This window comes from Brachyhypopomus gauderio, chromosome 9 (assembly GCF_052324685.1).
Source record: "Brachyhypopomus gauderio isolate BG-103 chromosome 9, BGAUD_0.2, whole genome shotgun sequence".
NCBI lineage: Eukaryota > Metazoa > Chordata > Actinopteri > Gymnotiformes > Hypopomidae > Brachyhypopomus > Brachyhypopomus gauderio.
In genome coordinates, this window is record NC_135219.1 from 25775594 (window position 1) to 25791973 (window position 16380).

Genomic DNA, 16380 nt, shown 5'->3' on the forward strand with positions numbered 1-16380 from the left:
TTATTTCCCTTGTGTCGTGTAAAAATGATTATCTCTCTAAATTGGTCCCACGAAAACCGAGAAAGGAATCTTTGAGGCCTTTTATTTTTTCTTCCTGTGGGCGGGTTTAATGATCGGATTTTAAGCTGGCAATTTGGGCAGGATAGCTAACCGCAGGTTACCTATAGAAAGTTGTGCGTTAGTGCATTAATGATATAGAATGAGTACGGATGACAGAAAAAAATTGTTTTTTCCTTTGCAAGGGCATCTCTCAGGTGTCATCGTTTGAGAAAAACTTTATTTGTGAGCGCCGAGTAGATTATGATAATTTTAGAACGAATGGCACCAACGTAACCAAGAGGCAAACAGGAGTCATGGCATGTTGGTCGGTAGTAAGTCTTCAGATCGTTTGGAAATGTGCGTACACATACGGGTGGTTCTCAGATGTTACTTCCTTTTTTCCTCAACGCGTTGTAAACGTTATTACAACGAAAGAAGTCGGCGAGTACTAACGAAACTTAGTCGCTTAATTGTTTTTCAAGTTACAACACCAGTTGTTGAATAAAGTCACACTTTGAAATAGGTCCATACAGAATTACTAAAAAGAAGGCGCATTAAAGTAGTCTCCAACATTATGGCAGATAAAGGTCCTATTTTAACTTCGGTGATTATATTCTATATATCACTTGGCGCTGCGATATTTCAAGTCCTCGAAGAGCCGAACTGGAAATCTGCAGTTGAGAAGTATAAAAATGAAAAGGCAACTATCCTCCAGAAACATCCTTGTTTAACAAAAGAAGACTTGGACGAGATTATTGAGGTAGGCGAACTGGCTTAAGAAACATATTTAAGTGCCGATTATGAGGCAATTTGACTCAGTCGAAGTCAAGCATGGGTTTTGAGTTTCCTGGGTTGCTAAAATCGCTAGCGCTCCGTGTAGCCACAACTTTATGGACAACGAGAGCAGTCCCCCACCCGGCCAATGCCACACCAGTGCTGTGGTTTTGGAGAGATTTCATGGAACTGAAGTAGCCTATACAACGCGCGATTAAAAAAAAACATTTTCGTCCGCTATGTATATTCGAACTACTGGTTCTTTCCCTGTTCAGCGTCTCACAGGCAAATAAGTTAACGCAACAATTGGAAACAAGGGACCCGTCACACAAGTCTTACAGCTTACTACAAAACTTATATTGAAGCCATTCTTCCTTATGAGCTGTTAATACTGGAAAAGTGACCCAAGAGATGTAAAAGATGTCTAGGTTCAATTTAATTAACAACTTGCAAAGATAGTTCATAAGATGAATTGCCTGATACACTTGAATGAGCTTTGTTGTATAGACCTGTTTTCCTTAGGGAGTGGTGGTGGGCAGATGTTCAGAACAGTGAGGTAAGGTGTTAGAACTGCGTGACTGCTACTGTCTAGCTTTTATTGAAATTATTTAATTCCTGAAAACTTAAAGAATATTGCATAAAGACAGTAAACTAACTCAAATGCTACCAGAGACTAATTTGTTTTACAGTTTGGAATGACAGCAGTAGTATTAACATCAGATCCTAATTTGGAATCTCTGAGATTGGTCAGGATAGTCACGGAATACTCTAAAAGGATGATACACACCAGTAAAGAAACAATTTCACCAAGCTATTCCTCTGTTTTAAGAAAGGCCTATACTTGTTTGTTCTAAGCTATGCCACTTTTGCCCTATAGTCATGCACTTAGACAAATTATCTGCTTATGGGAGGGGTTGTGATTGGATGTGTCTAGCGTAATAGTGAAGAGGAAAACGAACAACAACAAAGTGTGTGTGCGTCACTTCCGATTTGGAATGGAGCAAATACACCCAGTGTAAAGAACCTTTACACCCCTAATATAACTCAGATAGCATATAGAGTAAGAATAAATTTAACCTAGCTCTGCTTTGATTTTGTCATCAAGTTAGGATGTTTATATTGTTTTTATTTATTAATTGGGAATCCTATTATCTCCAGGTTGTAGCTACTGCAGCAGGCCAAGGTGTGATCATCACAGGAGAAGAAAATTTTAACATCTGGACCTGGCAAAATGCTGTTATCTTTGCTGCTACCATCATCACAACCATAGGTAAACTATATATGGAAAAAATAATTTGTCAGAATTTTCATAAAATTGTTAACCCAGAGAATGCATAATAGATATTTAGTCAAGCATGACCATATAAGTCAACAGGTGGATTCAGCAAGCAGAGGTAAACTCTGATTCTCGTGTAGCAAGTTCTAGAAGGCTACCATCTTAGTTTTATTTGCCTGGATCTAAAATCATCTTCCCTGTTTTTAAGGTTATGGACATGTTGCTCCAAAAACTGCTGGTGGGCGTGGCTTTTGCATCCTCTTTGGGCTATGTGGCATCCCCCTGTGTCTCACCTGGATCAGTCAGGTGGGCACGTTCTTCGGGAGCAGAGCCAGGCGCCTCAGCCATGTGCTTCTCCACAAAGGCCTCAGCGCGGTACGATTCCTTCTCAGGTCAACATCCCACAGTCCGATTACATTATCATACCTTTATATTATTCAATACATAACATTAACAAGTTTTAAGGGGAGTATTTAAAGATCCCATAAGATTGTTAACAAAATGAAACGTGAAGAAAATACTAGTGGTGTGATGGCTGAAGTAAAAAGTTTCTCGCATACTATGGGTTAGTTCAGTCATGAGATGTTGGTGTCCTACCTGCTGTCAAGAGAGTACGTCCGTGGAGAACCTGAGGTCTTCAGATTGGTCCTGATGTCCTTGAAGCTGCCCCTGTGCAGCCACAGCCTGAGCTATTCTCTCTTTGTCTACCATCTGCCTAGGAGGCAAAGTATTCTGTGATGGTTGGTTCAGGTCACTTTGCAGACATGTGCAGACTTTTGAAAACAGGGTTTCGTAAGAACACAGACAAAAGAGGGATCAAAACCATATCAAAAGAGAGGGCATCCAAACAATCCAAAATCAGTCCAGGTCAGTATTTTCATAATGGTATCATTCAGGCAAAAAAAAAGGGCAAATCCAAAAGAAAATAGCAAACAACAAACCAGGTCAAGCCATGAATGAATGAATGTTCAACTTGTATAGCGCCTTTCTAGGTACTCAAGGTCGCTTTACAATTTTAACACAGGTACAACTCTTACACTACCATTCACACACCGGCGAGAAGCGGCAGCCAATTGCGCACAGCGTACTCTCTACCAGGATCCACAGCCCCCTGGGGGACTGAATGGGGTGCAGGAAGGGGAGAGAGGACAGACCCTAGTGGCAGAGCACCATCCACCACTGGGCATACAAGCACACACACATTCATGCACAGACATTCAGACAACTGCTTTTTATTGAACATGAAGACACACAGATACACTCACGGAGAATTTATCAGGGAATCAGGGAGGGCCAATTTACCTAACCTCCATGTCTTTGGACTGTGGGAGGAAACCGGAGACCCCGGAGGAATCCCACGCAGACACGGGGAGAACATGGAAACTCCACTCAGATAGGGACTTGAACCCAAGACCCCAGTGCTGAGAGGCAAATATGCTAACCACCAAGCCACCATGTTGCCCATAAATAAAACTGTGTTGCCATGAATGCACAGGCCATGAATATACGTAATCAGTATACGTTCTAGAAAGTCAGCAATACTTCCCAATAATTTCATGGAAATGTGTGTGTGTGTGTGTGTGTGTGTGTGTGTGTGTGTGAGAGAGAGTGTGTAAATGCTGTAAACTAAGAATGCTTTTGAAAATGGAAGTGTTAAGTTTATTTATCAATTAACAAAATGCAGTGAATGAACAGAAAAATATGTAAATCAAATCAATATTTGGTGTGCCCATCCTTTGCCTTCAAAACAGCATAAATTTTTCTAGGTACACTTGCACACAGTTTTTTTAACTCTGTTGGTAGGTTGTTCCAAACTTCTTGGAGAACTAACCACACATCTTCTGTAGATGTAGGCTCTCAAATCCTTCTGTCTCTTCATGTAATCCCAGACAGACTCGATCTTGAGATCAGGGCTCTATGGGGGCCATACCATCACTTCCAGGACCACTACTACTACCTTACGCTGAAGATATTTCTTTGACATTTGCTGTATGCTTGGGGTAATCGTCCTCCCGCAGAATACATTTTGGGCCAATCATACGCCTCCCTGATGGTATTGCATGATGGATAAGTATCTGCCTGTATTTCCCAGCATTGAGGACACCATCCTGATCAAATCTCCAACTCCATTTGCAGAAATGTAGCCCCAAAACTTGCAAGGAACCTCCACCGTGTTTCACTGTGTTCGTCATTGTTCTGCTCTCCAGGACAAACTGCCTTCTGCTACAGCCAGATGTCAAATTTTGATTCATCAGTCCAGCACCTGCTGATGCCATTTTTCTGCACCCCAGTTCCTATGTTTTTGTGCATAGTTGTGTCGCTTGGCCTTGTTTTCCATGTCGGAGGAATGTTTTTTCGGTTGCAACTCTTCCATGAAGACCACTTCTGGCCGTACTTCTGGCCAGACAGTAGATGGGTTTCTGTCACTGGTTTCTGCCAGTTCTGAGGTGATGGCATGGCTGGACATCCTCAGATTTCGAAGGGAAATAAGCTTGATGTGTCATCTGCTGCAAGTTTTCTTGGCCGACCACTGTGTCTACAATTCTCATCATTGCCCATTTACTTGTGCTTCTGCAAAAGAGCTTGAACAGCACATCATGAAATCCCAGTCTGCTTGGAAATCTTTGTCTGGGAGAAACCTTGCTGTAACTACCTTGTCTTGTTGGTGTGCTTAGTCTTGCCATGGTGTATGTATGACCAGAGACATGAAACTGTCTTCCACAACTTCAGTCTGGCAGCAGAGTTTGGCTGTTCCTCACCCAGTTTTAAGCCTCCTACACAGCTGTATCTTTTTCACTTAATGATTGTGTGTCAACCTACTTGTGAAATTGATGATCATTAGTTTTGTATAATTGGTTGATCATGCACCTTACTATATTCCTACAAAATCCCTGACTTTGTGCAGATGTACCTATAAGAATTGATGATGGTTTGAAGTTAATGGGTAGTAACAAGAAATATTGCTTTTATTTAGATTTTTCCTTTGTTCGCTCACTTTGCATTTTGTTAATTGATAAAGGAATAGATTAAATTGATAAACAACTATTATTTATATTTTTGAAAGTATTCTTACTGTATACCTGCCTGTAATGTTATATATTAGGGGTGGGACACAATTTTAAAAATTAATCGAATTAATTAGCTTTGTAATTAATTAATCGAAATTAATCGCATTTAAGAATTTAACATGAGAAATATTAATTTAAGTTTGAATGATGAATGAATCAATGAACATAATCATAAACTTCAACATCTTGTTTATTTTTCCACCAGTCTACTACACAGACCAATAGATGAGTGCAGAAAGCAGAGCAAACAGTTTGCAGAACACTGGAAATTCTGACCAAAAATGTTGTTTAATTTTGCAAGTTTTGCTCAGGATATTGGAAGAATAAGAAGAATTGAAGTAAATCAGAAGATGATTTTAGATGGTATACTTTTTCTTTAATTTCCCAGGCCTCTGCCACAGGCATAGTGCCTAGAAGTGGTCTTCTGCATGCTCAAAGCAAATGACTGGATCTTCCATTCATCATCTATAATATGAGCTGTCACACCAAGATCATTCTTGTTGCTAACAGAGGTCCAGTGATCCCCAGTCAAAGCCACATTTGTGGCGCTCTTCACAATAACCTGTTTTTACTTCCCTTTCCTCATCATACAGCTGCTGGATTTTCTTCGACATTGTCTTTCTGGACAGCAGTTTGTAACTTGCATCAATTGATGCAATTTGCAGCGCTTCTTGTAAGCCTTTATCTTCGACCACAGAGAGTGAACAACACTGTAAATAATGTGACGCGTCAAGTTTAAACGCCTCTGCTGCTCGCACGAGGTGTGCGGAGTTGCGCGCCACGGTCACTCGCGAAAGTTTAATCTAGTCTTAATGGTTCAATGAAGGTCATTTAAAAACCAGGACATTTCCTCACTTTAAAAAAAACCTGGGACGCCCGGGACAGGACGTGAAATATGGGAAATACGGACATTTGGTCACTCTATTTTTAAAGTAACGTTCCCAACACTGCTGACCTGCGCGTTAGCCCCAACATGTTTTGCGTTGAGGTGGTAACGAAGGGTGGAAGTGCTCCTGTGATAAGCGAACTCCTTCCTGCATAAAGTGCAAATAACACTATTTGTGTTTGTACTTCCATTTGGAAGTTTTTTATATTTAAATTCCACGGAAAAAAACATTCCACGGTGCAAAAGTGTCTCATGCATTAAAATGCGTTAATTCTTTTAGTTCGTTAATTTTCCTGTAATTAATTAATCGAAATGAACGTGTTAAAGTCCCACCACTAAAATATATATACAGTTGTGATCAAATTTATTCAACCCCCACTGAAATAAAGTGTTTTGGCCAGTTTGACATTGATTTTGATCATTTCAGTCATCTTATTTACAATTATATCAAAGAGGCACTTATAAATTAGACAAACATAACATAATATTTATGATGGAATAACCACAAATGTCTTTACTGTGCTCACATCATTATCAGTTTTATTCAACCCCCTAGTGACATTATTTTTTAGTACTTAGTACAACATCCTTTTCCAGTTATGACAGCTTTCAAGCGTGAAGCATAGCTTGACACAAGTGTCTTGCAGCGACCTATGGGTATCTTAGCCCATTCTTCATGGGCAAAAGCCTCCAGTTCAGTCACATTCTTAGGCTTGCGCACTGCAACTGCCTTCTTTAGGTCCCACCAGAGGTTCTCAATTGGATTTAAGTCTGGTGATTGCGATGGCCACTCTAGAATGTTCCAGCCTTTCATGTTCAACCATGCTCTAGTGCAGTGGTTCCCAAACTTTTTCTGCCGTGCCCCCCTTTAGTAGATGAGAATATTTTTGCGCCCCCCCTACACCCCCCCCCCCCCCCATATTGACTAGGGATGTGTTGAAAACTTACAAAAACAATAGGTTCACAACTTTGGTCAAACATGAAAAAAATTAACTGCAAGAAACATTTTAAATGGTTCAAGAATTCTAAAAGTAATTTAAAATAAATAAGGAGATGAAATAAGAGAAACAGCAATACATATGCGGCTAGTTTGCAAGCGCAGACATCACGCAGAGCACAAAGCATGTAACGGCCAGAAATATGTGTACTGTCTCTTTAAGGGAGCGAGTTGAGCGTGCGTATGGAATATTGTTTTTTTAGCTTTCCGCCGTAGACCGAGTCAGACCACTACTCTTTAATTTATTTCTGTAAGTAACGCATTAAATGAGCTTTGGACAACTCACCAGTTCATGTATGAACAGTGAAGTATTGCTGGAGCCCAGGTTTATTTTGGTCAACCAGCAAATAAACGGACTACCGTTTAATACCACCAGCGCGAGTATTAGGGTTGAACTAACTCCGAAAAGCAAGCAATACAAGCATATAATTAGAGTGAATAGATCTGTTTTTATGGATCGGTCACATTGTCCCCGATACCCGATCTAGAATTTTTTCAGATATTAATATCGGAATCGGTGCATCCCTAATATTGACACATGTGCACGTTTTACTTTCAAGCTCCGCGCCCCCCCTGCAATAGCTCCGCGCCCCACTTAGGGGGCGCGCCCCCCACTTTGGGAACCACTGCTCTAGTGGACTTGGATGTGTGCTTCGGATCATTGTCCTGTTGGAAGGTCCAACGTCTCCCAAGCCGCAGGTTTGTGACTGACTCCATCACATTTTCCTCCAAGATCTCCTGGTACTGAAGGGAATTCATGGTACCCTGCACACGTTGAAGCTTTCCTGTACCATTAGAAGCAAAACAGCCCCAAAGCATAATTGACCCCCCGCCATGCTTCACAGTAGGCAAGGTGTTCTTTTGTTCATAAGCCTGGTTCTTCCTTCTCCAAACATAGCGCTGGTCCATTGTCCCAAACAGTTCTAATTTAGTTTCATCTGACCACAGTACACTGTTCCAAAACCTTTGTGGCTTGTCCACATGACTTTTGGCATACTGCAGTCGACTTTTCTTGTTCTTTGGAGTCAGCAAGGGGGTGCGTCTGGGCGTTCTGGCATGGAGGTCTTCGTTATGCAGTGCGCGCCTTATTGTCTGAGCTGAAACTTCAGTGCCCACATCTGACAGGTCTTTTTTCAGTTCCTTAGCAGTCACGCGGGGATTTTTCTCCACATTACGCTTCAGGTAGCGCACAGCAGTCGCGGTCAGGATCTTCTTTCTGCCACGACCAGGTAACGTTTCCACTGTGCCCTTTAACTTGAACTTGCGAATGATACTTCCGATAGTGTCTCTTGGAATATTTAACAACTTCGCAATCTTTTTATATCCATTGCCATTCTTGTGAAGAGCAATAACCTCTTCTCTTGTCTTCTGGGACCATTCTCTTGCCTTCACCATGCTTGGAAACACACCAGTAGATGTCTAGAAGGAGCTGAGTATCACAGTCCTTTTAAATCTGCCTAATTGGTGCTTATCATGCTTGATTGCTGCTCGTTGACATCCACAGATGTTTTCAATACCTGATGGAAAACACTGGAATGAACCTCTGTTCTTAGGAGTGGTAGTCGTAAAGGGGTTGAATAATTGTGTCAATGAAGAAATCACAAAAAGGCCATTTAATACTTTATGACAAAAAAAATTGATGCTATCTTAGTTGCATTTAGTTCTTTAACAAGTCCTTGTAAGATTTCATTATGAACACCAATTACAAATGTGCACTGAATTCCATAAAACCCTTCGCAGCATTGGGGGTTGAATAAATTTGATCACAACTGTGTAATATATATATATATATATATTAGTGGTGGGCCGTTAACGGCGTTCGTTAATTTGATAATCTTATCGGGCGATATAAAAATTATCGCCGTTAATCTATTCTTAAAGTTGGGTTGGGAACTGGGTCAAAATGGGTAAGCAAACTATGATGACTTTCAACTTGATAGTTTAGCTCTGCTGTATTCCTAACCAAATTGCACAGTAGGGGCGAGAACGAGTTTTCAAACCTGTGAATTACAAATCATACGTGTGTTTACATGGATGCAGCCACAAAGTCCCCAGGTTTTCTTCATGGAAAATTCATTTTTAAGAATGTAAAGTGTTACCGGAGCGGAGCTCGGAGCGGTCGTTTTCTGCATGGTCCTAGCGCTAGAATATTTCTTTTGCAGAGGACCAAAACCAGCTTTTGAAAAAGTCCCCCCCCCAAATTACGAGGTTAAATGTACTAAATGTTGGCTTACATTTCAAATATCATGTTTAGCTGAATAAACATGTTATCAACCCCTTTTAATGTACAGTATGTAAGCTTACAAATTCATGTTTAACTGAATAAACCGTTGAACACGAGTAGCCTACATTTTATAGAGCTTTTTTATTGGAGCTGTTTTATTGAGTTTTTTTTCTTCAAGTATCAAAGTAGAACAGCTTTCATTGATGCATTTTGGAAACAGGAGATGAGCCCCTGGTCTAATGCACCCTCTGTATTAAGAAACCCTATCTCAAAAAATGACTTTTAGTCATTACTTGGGTAGCACGCATATGGGCCATTTTAATATAGACTAATCTAGATAAATTTCAAGATTTCAGTGAGATTAATCTAGATATAAAAAAAAAAAATCTATGCCCACCCCTAAAATATATATATAATATATATAATACCCCAAACTTTTGAACGGTAGTGTATATATACACACACACTACTGTTCAAAAGTTTGGGGTCACCTAGACAATTTTGTGTTTTCCCTGAAATCTCATACTTTTATTTATCAAATGAGTTGCAAAATGAATAGAAATATAGTCCAGACACTGACAAGGTAGAAATAATGTTTTTTTTTTTTTTTTTTTTTTGAAAAAATTTTCTACTTTAAACTTTCCTTTCATCAAAGAATGCTCCCTTAGCAGCAATTACAGCATTGCAGACCTTTGGTATTCTAGCTGTTAATTTGCTGAGGTAATCTGGAGAAATTTCACCCCATGCTTCCAGAAGCCGCTCCCACAAGTTTGATTGGGTTAATGGGCACTTTTTTCGTACCATACGGTCAAGCTGCTCCCACAACAGCTCAATGTGGTTGAGATCTGGTGACTGCGCCGGCCACTCCATTACCGATAAAACACCAGCTGCTTGCTTCTTCTCTAAATAGTTTGTGCATAATTTGGAGGTGTGCTTTGGGTCATTGTCCTGTTGCAGGATGAAATTGGCTCCAATCAAGCGCTGTCCACAGGGTATGACATGGTGTTGTAAAATGGAGTGATAGCCTTCCTTATTCAAAATCCCTTTTACCTTGAACAAATCTCCCACTTTACCAGCACCAAAGCAACCCCAGACCATCACATTACCTCCACCATGTTTGACAGATGGTGTCAGGCACTCTTCCAGCATCTTTTCAGTTGTTCTGCGTCTCACAAATGTTCGTCTGTGTGATCCAAACACCTCAAACTTAGAAATAATAATAATAATCAAACCTGTTGTTTGATTATTTTAAATATTATGTATCACCTTATTAGGAGAGTACTGGTGCAAAGATACAGTAACAGTGCAGAAGCTGCAGAGATCATTCGTGCTTTGCCTTCAGAGGTACATGGATTATTTGGGCAAGTGGAAGCTCTGGTTGCTTTTAGTAGTCCATGTTTCATCCTCTGAGGCAGAGGGAAATCTTTTGGTTATATCTGAATATAATCCATACATTGCATGCATAATTTATTTAAAGTTTGTGGACAACAGTATCATGTTGTATTTTGTTTATTATTTGCAATTTACCGTAATCCCCCCCCCCCCCTCCCCTCCCACCAGTCTTCTCACCTTTTTAACCCCTGACCCATTTTCATGCCTGTTTAAAGACTGGTTTAGGCCAGTGGTTAGCAACAACCAAGAGGCCACTTCAGTCGCCGCTTTAAGTCATGCTGGTATTAAAAAATATTATGTAGGTATTAAAAAGGTATTAAATTCAACTTAAGAATCTCTGTATATACCCTGATGTAGATATTGCATTAAAAACCAGACGTTTACAGCTAGAATAGTGATTGACCACATTAACAATGTATAGAATGTATTTTTGATGCATTTATTGTTAGCTAAATTGAAAAAAAAACTGCTTTTCTTTCAAAAATAAGAACATTTCTAAGTGACCCCTAACTTTTGAACGGTAGTGTATGTATGTGTGTATATATATATATGTGTGTGTGGCTAAATTGGAAATGTATGCAGGTAATACTGAGGGGCTAAATGCAGGGGACTCTGGGAATTGTAGTATTCTTGGTCATGCTGTATGACAAGTGGCTAGTCATCATTTTCTAACTTTTCTTGCCTATTGTTACTGTCTAAAACTAGGTGTTGAACTTTTTTCTGTCTTTCAGAAAAAAGTCCAGCTTATCTGCACAACTTTGTTCCTGTTATGGGGCTTGTTGTTCCACCTGGTAATCCCACCATTTATCTTCATGACTGTGGAAAAATGGACCTACCTGGAGGGCTTCTACTTCTGTTTTATCACCTTGACTACAGTTGGATTTGGGGACTATGTTGCAGGTAGTTCTGACAATGTGAATACTGGTTCCCTTGCTTCATTTAACCAAGGTGCATATAACTCTGTGTCTAATAAAATGGGTTTGGATTATTTCTCTTGCTGAATATAAAGAGATTTCTGAGCCCACTGCAATAGTGAGAACAGATGGAACATACTGATTTGGCCATACTACTCCCACTAGACTGAAATTCCAGTGGGTATATGATGATGGGTTATAACATGGACCCATCATACTGTTTTAGTGTTGTCAAAAAAATTGATATATCGATACGTATTGATACTGAACATTCTGAAACGGTACAATACTCGTTTCTCTTGAGTATCGATTCTTTTTACATAAAATGCGCTTTCGTTTGACCCACCCAAGCTGCCGTAATGCACAGGACGGTTTGTAATGCTAAAATGACAGCTAAAGCAAACGCAGTGCTGTTGGATTCGAAGCGGATACAGATGGAAAACCGAAGGACATGAACAAGCCAGTTTGCAAGCGGTGCTTTTGGAACATTTCAATTAAGGGCACTAAAGCCTGGTTGAGTGACCATAGCGCTCGACTCCGCCCACCTCGCGCGAACCTCCGCAAGCGGTGGAGGCGTTTATACTTTCCACTTTGCAGTGTTGTCCAAAACTATGTGGTAGTATAAAAGAAACACCCCTCAACAACAGGGGAATGAACACTTACCTGACTAATTTTAATACTGCTTTGTGTTTCAGTGTGTTTCAGGTTTGAAAAGTGCTGGAATTTAGGCTAAAGTACTTGAAAATGTTGAAATTGTAACTACTTTGTTTCACAACAAATATCTGTCTGAATGAACGGTTATCTTGTATTACGTTAACAAATATACGAGCCTCTTGTAATTCCAGGACGAAACATGAGAAAACGTGAAGAGATTAAGATTGGGCGTTTTGAAAATAAACCACCATTAAATAATGTGATTAAAAGCGCAATATTTCGAATCATTTCGAGTATATGTATAAATATTTAACTTAATTAAGTTTAATGTGCTTGGATATATTGGTACAATCGCTTGAACTCCACCTTATAAAGTTGTATGTGCACCTTTAAAACCCTGCAAACACGAGTTAGTTCATTGCGCTGAGGTGCGCGCAAAGTTACAAAATTCGAGAGGTGCACGACCTCGCGTGCACCGCACTTCAGCGCGATGAACAAAGTCATGTTTGCAGGGTTCATACACCTTGTGGAATTCAAACACTTGTATGTCACTTTCAAGGTCCATTTCAATATTTTCCAGCACGAGCAAAGACACTTTGTCAGACGTTCAAAAGACGTCCACTGAAAAGCCAGAATGAAAGTTTTTGCGACGTCTTTTGAACGTCTACTACTGCCGTTCAGTTGCAGTTTTTGCACGTCCACTGACATCCAATAAAGGTCCTAGTCAGACGTTCAGATAGAAAACTCGTCATAGACGTCCATGTTAAGTTAAGGTTAAGGTCCTAGTCACACTGTCAAATTTTGAACCAGTTTTGAACATCCACCAGACATGCAAAAATGGGTCTGGACTGACCGATGTGATACAGACATGATTTTAACGTCTTTCTGACGTCGCATGTTTGTTGGGATAAGTTAAATATTTATACATATACTCGAAATTATTTGCTTTTAAAAATCTCATTATTTAATGGTTGTTTATTTTCAAAACGCCCAATCTTAACGTCTTCACGTTTTCTCAGTCAGGTCCTCAGCCAGGAGACAGCAGTGTTAAGGCATATGATGACCCTGATAAGTGTCCAGGAGGCCATGTTAAAATGTTCAATTAAAATGTTGCCCAGGAAGTGTAGCAACTAAAGGCATTAGTGTCCAGAATACATTCATACAGTCACACTTCCAGTTGATGTGAACACTGATCATAAAGCCTTAATCATGAAGAGGGCTCCTGGAATTTTTTTGGAATGAGATGTATGAAAATATTTTGACTTTAATTTCTCACTTTGATGTGAGAAATTACTAATAGAGTTCAGAAAACATCAGTTTCATAATTGCAAGAGGTTTATTTCTTTAGTGGACTATAAAAGCTAACTATACTATTAAACTATGGCATTTATATCTATTGCTGTGTTAAACATAAACTAGAAATACATGCTATTAGTTATCTACTGGGAACAACACTTTATTTTAAGACCTTTATTTTAACACATTGGAAGATGCATGTTTCTTTTTTCCATTTATTAAATGTTTCCAGTATATTCTTGTGTGCTTTCAAAGAGTCCATCTCAACTCATATACTAAAAAAGTGACAATTTAGATGAATAATAATTTTGTTTTTAATATTTTTATGTATGTATGCTTATCTCACTTAATACAGGTGTCAACAAAAACGTGGAGTACCAGCCACTGTACCGGTTCTGTGTGGAGATGTGGATTTATATGGGCTTGGCTTGGCTGTCCCTATTCTTCAGCTGGAATGTACACATGGTGGTGGAGGCCCATAAGGTCCTGAAGAAACGAAGGCAGATGCATCACAAACATTTCCCATACAAACCTGCTCTGGATGAGCCCATGAAAAAAGCTCTACATCATAACTCCAGCATTGTTGATATTTTCCAGTTCATGTCTGAAAAGGGTGAAGATTACAGTGATGTTATCAGAGCAATTGGCATGGCTGAAAAGAGGAGAAAGCAGGAGGAGGAGGAACTGACCCGTTCCAAGAGCTGCAGCGACCTTCTCAAACAGCTGGTGGTGCCACTTGACCACTCCCCACGACAGAAGCGGCGGTTCAGCATTGGGGATAATGTCTACATGATTATCTCCAGGGTCAGGGGCTCTAGTGATAATGTGGAAGAGCAAAGAGCTCTTCTGGAACCCAGTGGAGACACAGAAAATGGAATGAAGACCTGTTTAGAAAAAGATGCTGAAGTATCATGGGATTCCAAAGAGTCCCATCTGTCACTGTTGGACTCCATGCAGAAGCCTAACTTTACCATCAACTCTGATGAGAACACAGAACAACAACAAGAAACAAGATTCTCAGTAGTCAGAGTTGATGAGGTTGATTTGTTAGAAAAGGGCCAAACTGAAGAACGGTCTGAACATGGAAACTGAGTCCATCTGTATGGAGAAGTTTCACCTAATTCTTAACTGCCAAATCTGTAATACTAGTCAGTGAGTTTTTACTAGGTAGATGAGCATAAAGGGCAATTTAATTGTAGTTGAATATCAATTAATGAATACTGTTATTTATGTGGCCTGGAGCCCAAAAGGGAGGTGGTCTGTGCATCTAGTGAAATGACAACTCCCTGATATGCTGGAATAAGTAGAAACAAAGAAGCAGAGATCAACAGCTGAGCAAAGTGTTGGAGGTGAATTACTCAAAAATAAGACAAAGTACTAGATAATGCTTTCAGGTTGCTAACAGTCACACTATCATGTTAAATTCAAGATGCTCAGTACTGCCCAATAGCCAAGTAGCCAAGAAATTATAAAATTATAGCTGCTATGCAGTGAGCTGAAATCTCTCAATGTCCTAACACATTTCTTGCAGCATTTTAAAAGTTTCAGAGTTGGTTAATGTGGTCAGCCTATTCAGTATACTGTATCTCTTGATAAATTGTAATGTCAAGCTGGTCTGAAAAGAAATATTGCTCAAACCATTTATAGTGCTTTTGAGGAACAGGAGTAGAATAAGCTGATGAGGTTTGTGATTCTTACATAGAAATACTGGAGTTGCATTCTTGATTTGTCCGACAGCATAACACCAAGATTCTGAGCATCACAGTGAAACTCATGACATATTCCTGTTGAATTCTGTACTGCCGAAATAGACAGGGTTCCCACGGGTCCTTGAAATCCTTGAAAGTTTGTGAATCTGAAAAAATAAGTTCAAGGCCCTGGAAAGTTTTTGAAAACAGGCATAAAAGACAGCCGTCCTTGAAGGTCCTTGAATATTTTAGAGGGTTTGAAATTTCACATGGATGAAGACCGCGGTCAAGGAATAATAGGGCACAGTTGGTAGGAAGTCAATATTTACAAAAGATTGCTATGAAAAAGATTGCCATGATGTTTTAAATTTCTCATCCTTCGTTGAAAAATATGATCTGATGTGATAGTTGTTATAAAGATTTTAAGAAAGTCTGCAAAGTGATTCCTTTAGCAGTTTTATATTCAGAGTTGACTGTTTCTACGCCCATGTTAAAAGTGAATGACTGTTGAGTTCAAGTGTAATAACAAGATTATCACTGATGGTATGAGACAAAAGATATAATAGAGATTCTTTTAAGAAACATCCTAATACAAATTATAAAACCACAAAGGCTTGTCAAATGGCCCATATATTCTGAAGTAAAAGAGACTCATTTCAAAATAATAAATAAGATATATCCTGTAGCCATGTTTCTTGAAATAAGAGTTAAACTTGATGTGGATTCATGTACCTTTTAAAGTCAGAAGATTAAGCCCAGGAGCATTTGTTTTTTCATTTCAATATTTACAAAGTTTTTGCATGGACACTAGAAACTGGATTAATCTCAAACTTCTTTCTTTTGATACCATTATACTTATGTTCGAATTTGATACCATTTAACTTCAGTTCAAATTTCTCTGATTCTATAAATGTAGTCATACTTTTAGTAAAATACCACATTCACTACAGTAAGTGGAGTGGTTAAAAGCCTGTTCTCTTTATGAATGAATATTGTTCTTTATTAAGTAGATTTAAAAACTATGCTAGAATCATCTCACATCAGATTTCTCTAGAAATCTATAGTTCTAATCTCATTATATGGCTTTGCTCCTCTGTTTTATGTATGTACTGTATGTGTATATGCATATGTGTATTATTGTTATTATTATTATTATTTGTCTACTGTCAATG

General features: G+C 39.3%; 1 protein-coding gene across 1 annotated transcript; it reads left to right on the plus strand.

Moving 5' to 3' along the window:
• The first annotated feature begins 104 nt into the window (after window positions 1-104).
• kcnk5b (potassium channel, subfamily K, member 5b) lies at window positions 105-16369 on the plus strand. Its single transcript, XM_077018139.1, has 5 exons — window positions 105-799; window positions 1972-2083; window positions 2298-2464; window positions 11388-11556; window positions 13876-16369. The coding sequence occupies exons 1-5, from the start codon at window positions 614-616 to the stop codon at window positions 14610-14612; spliced, it is 1371 nt and encodes a 456-aa protein (XP_076874254.1). The 5' UTR covers window positions 105-613; the 3' UTR covers window positions 14613-16369.
• The last annotated feature ends 11 nt before the right edge of the window (window positions 16370-16380 follow it).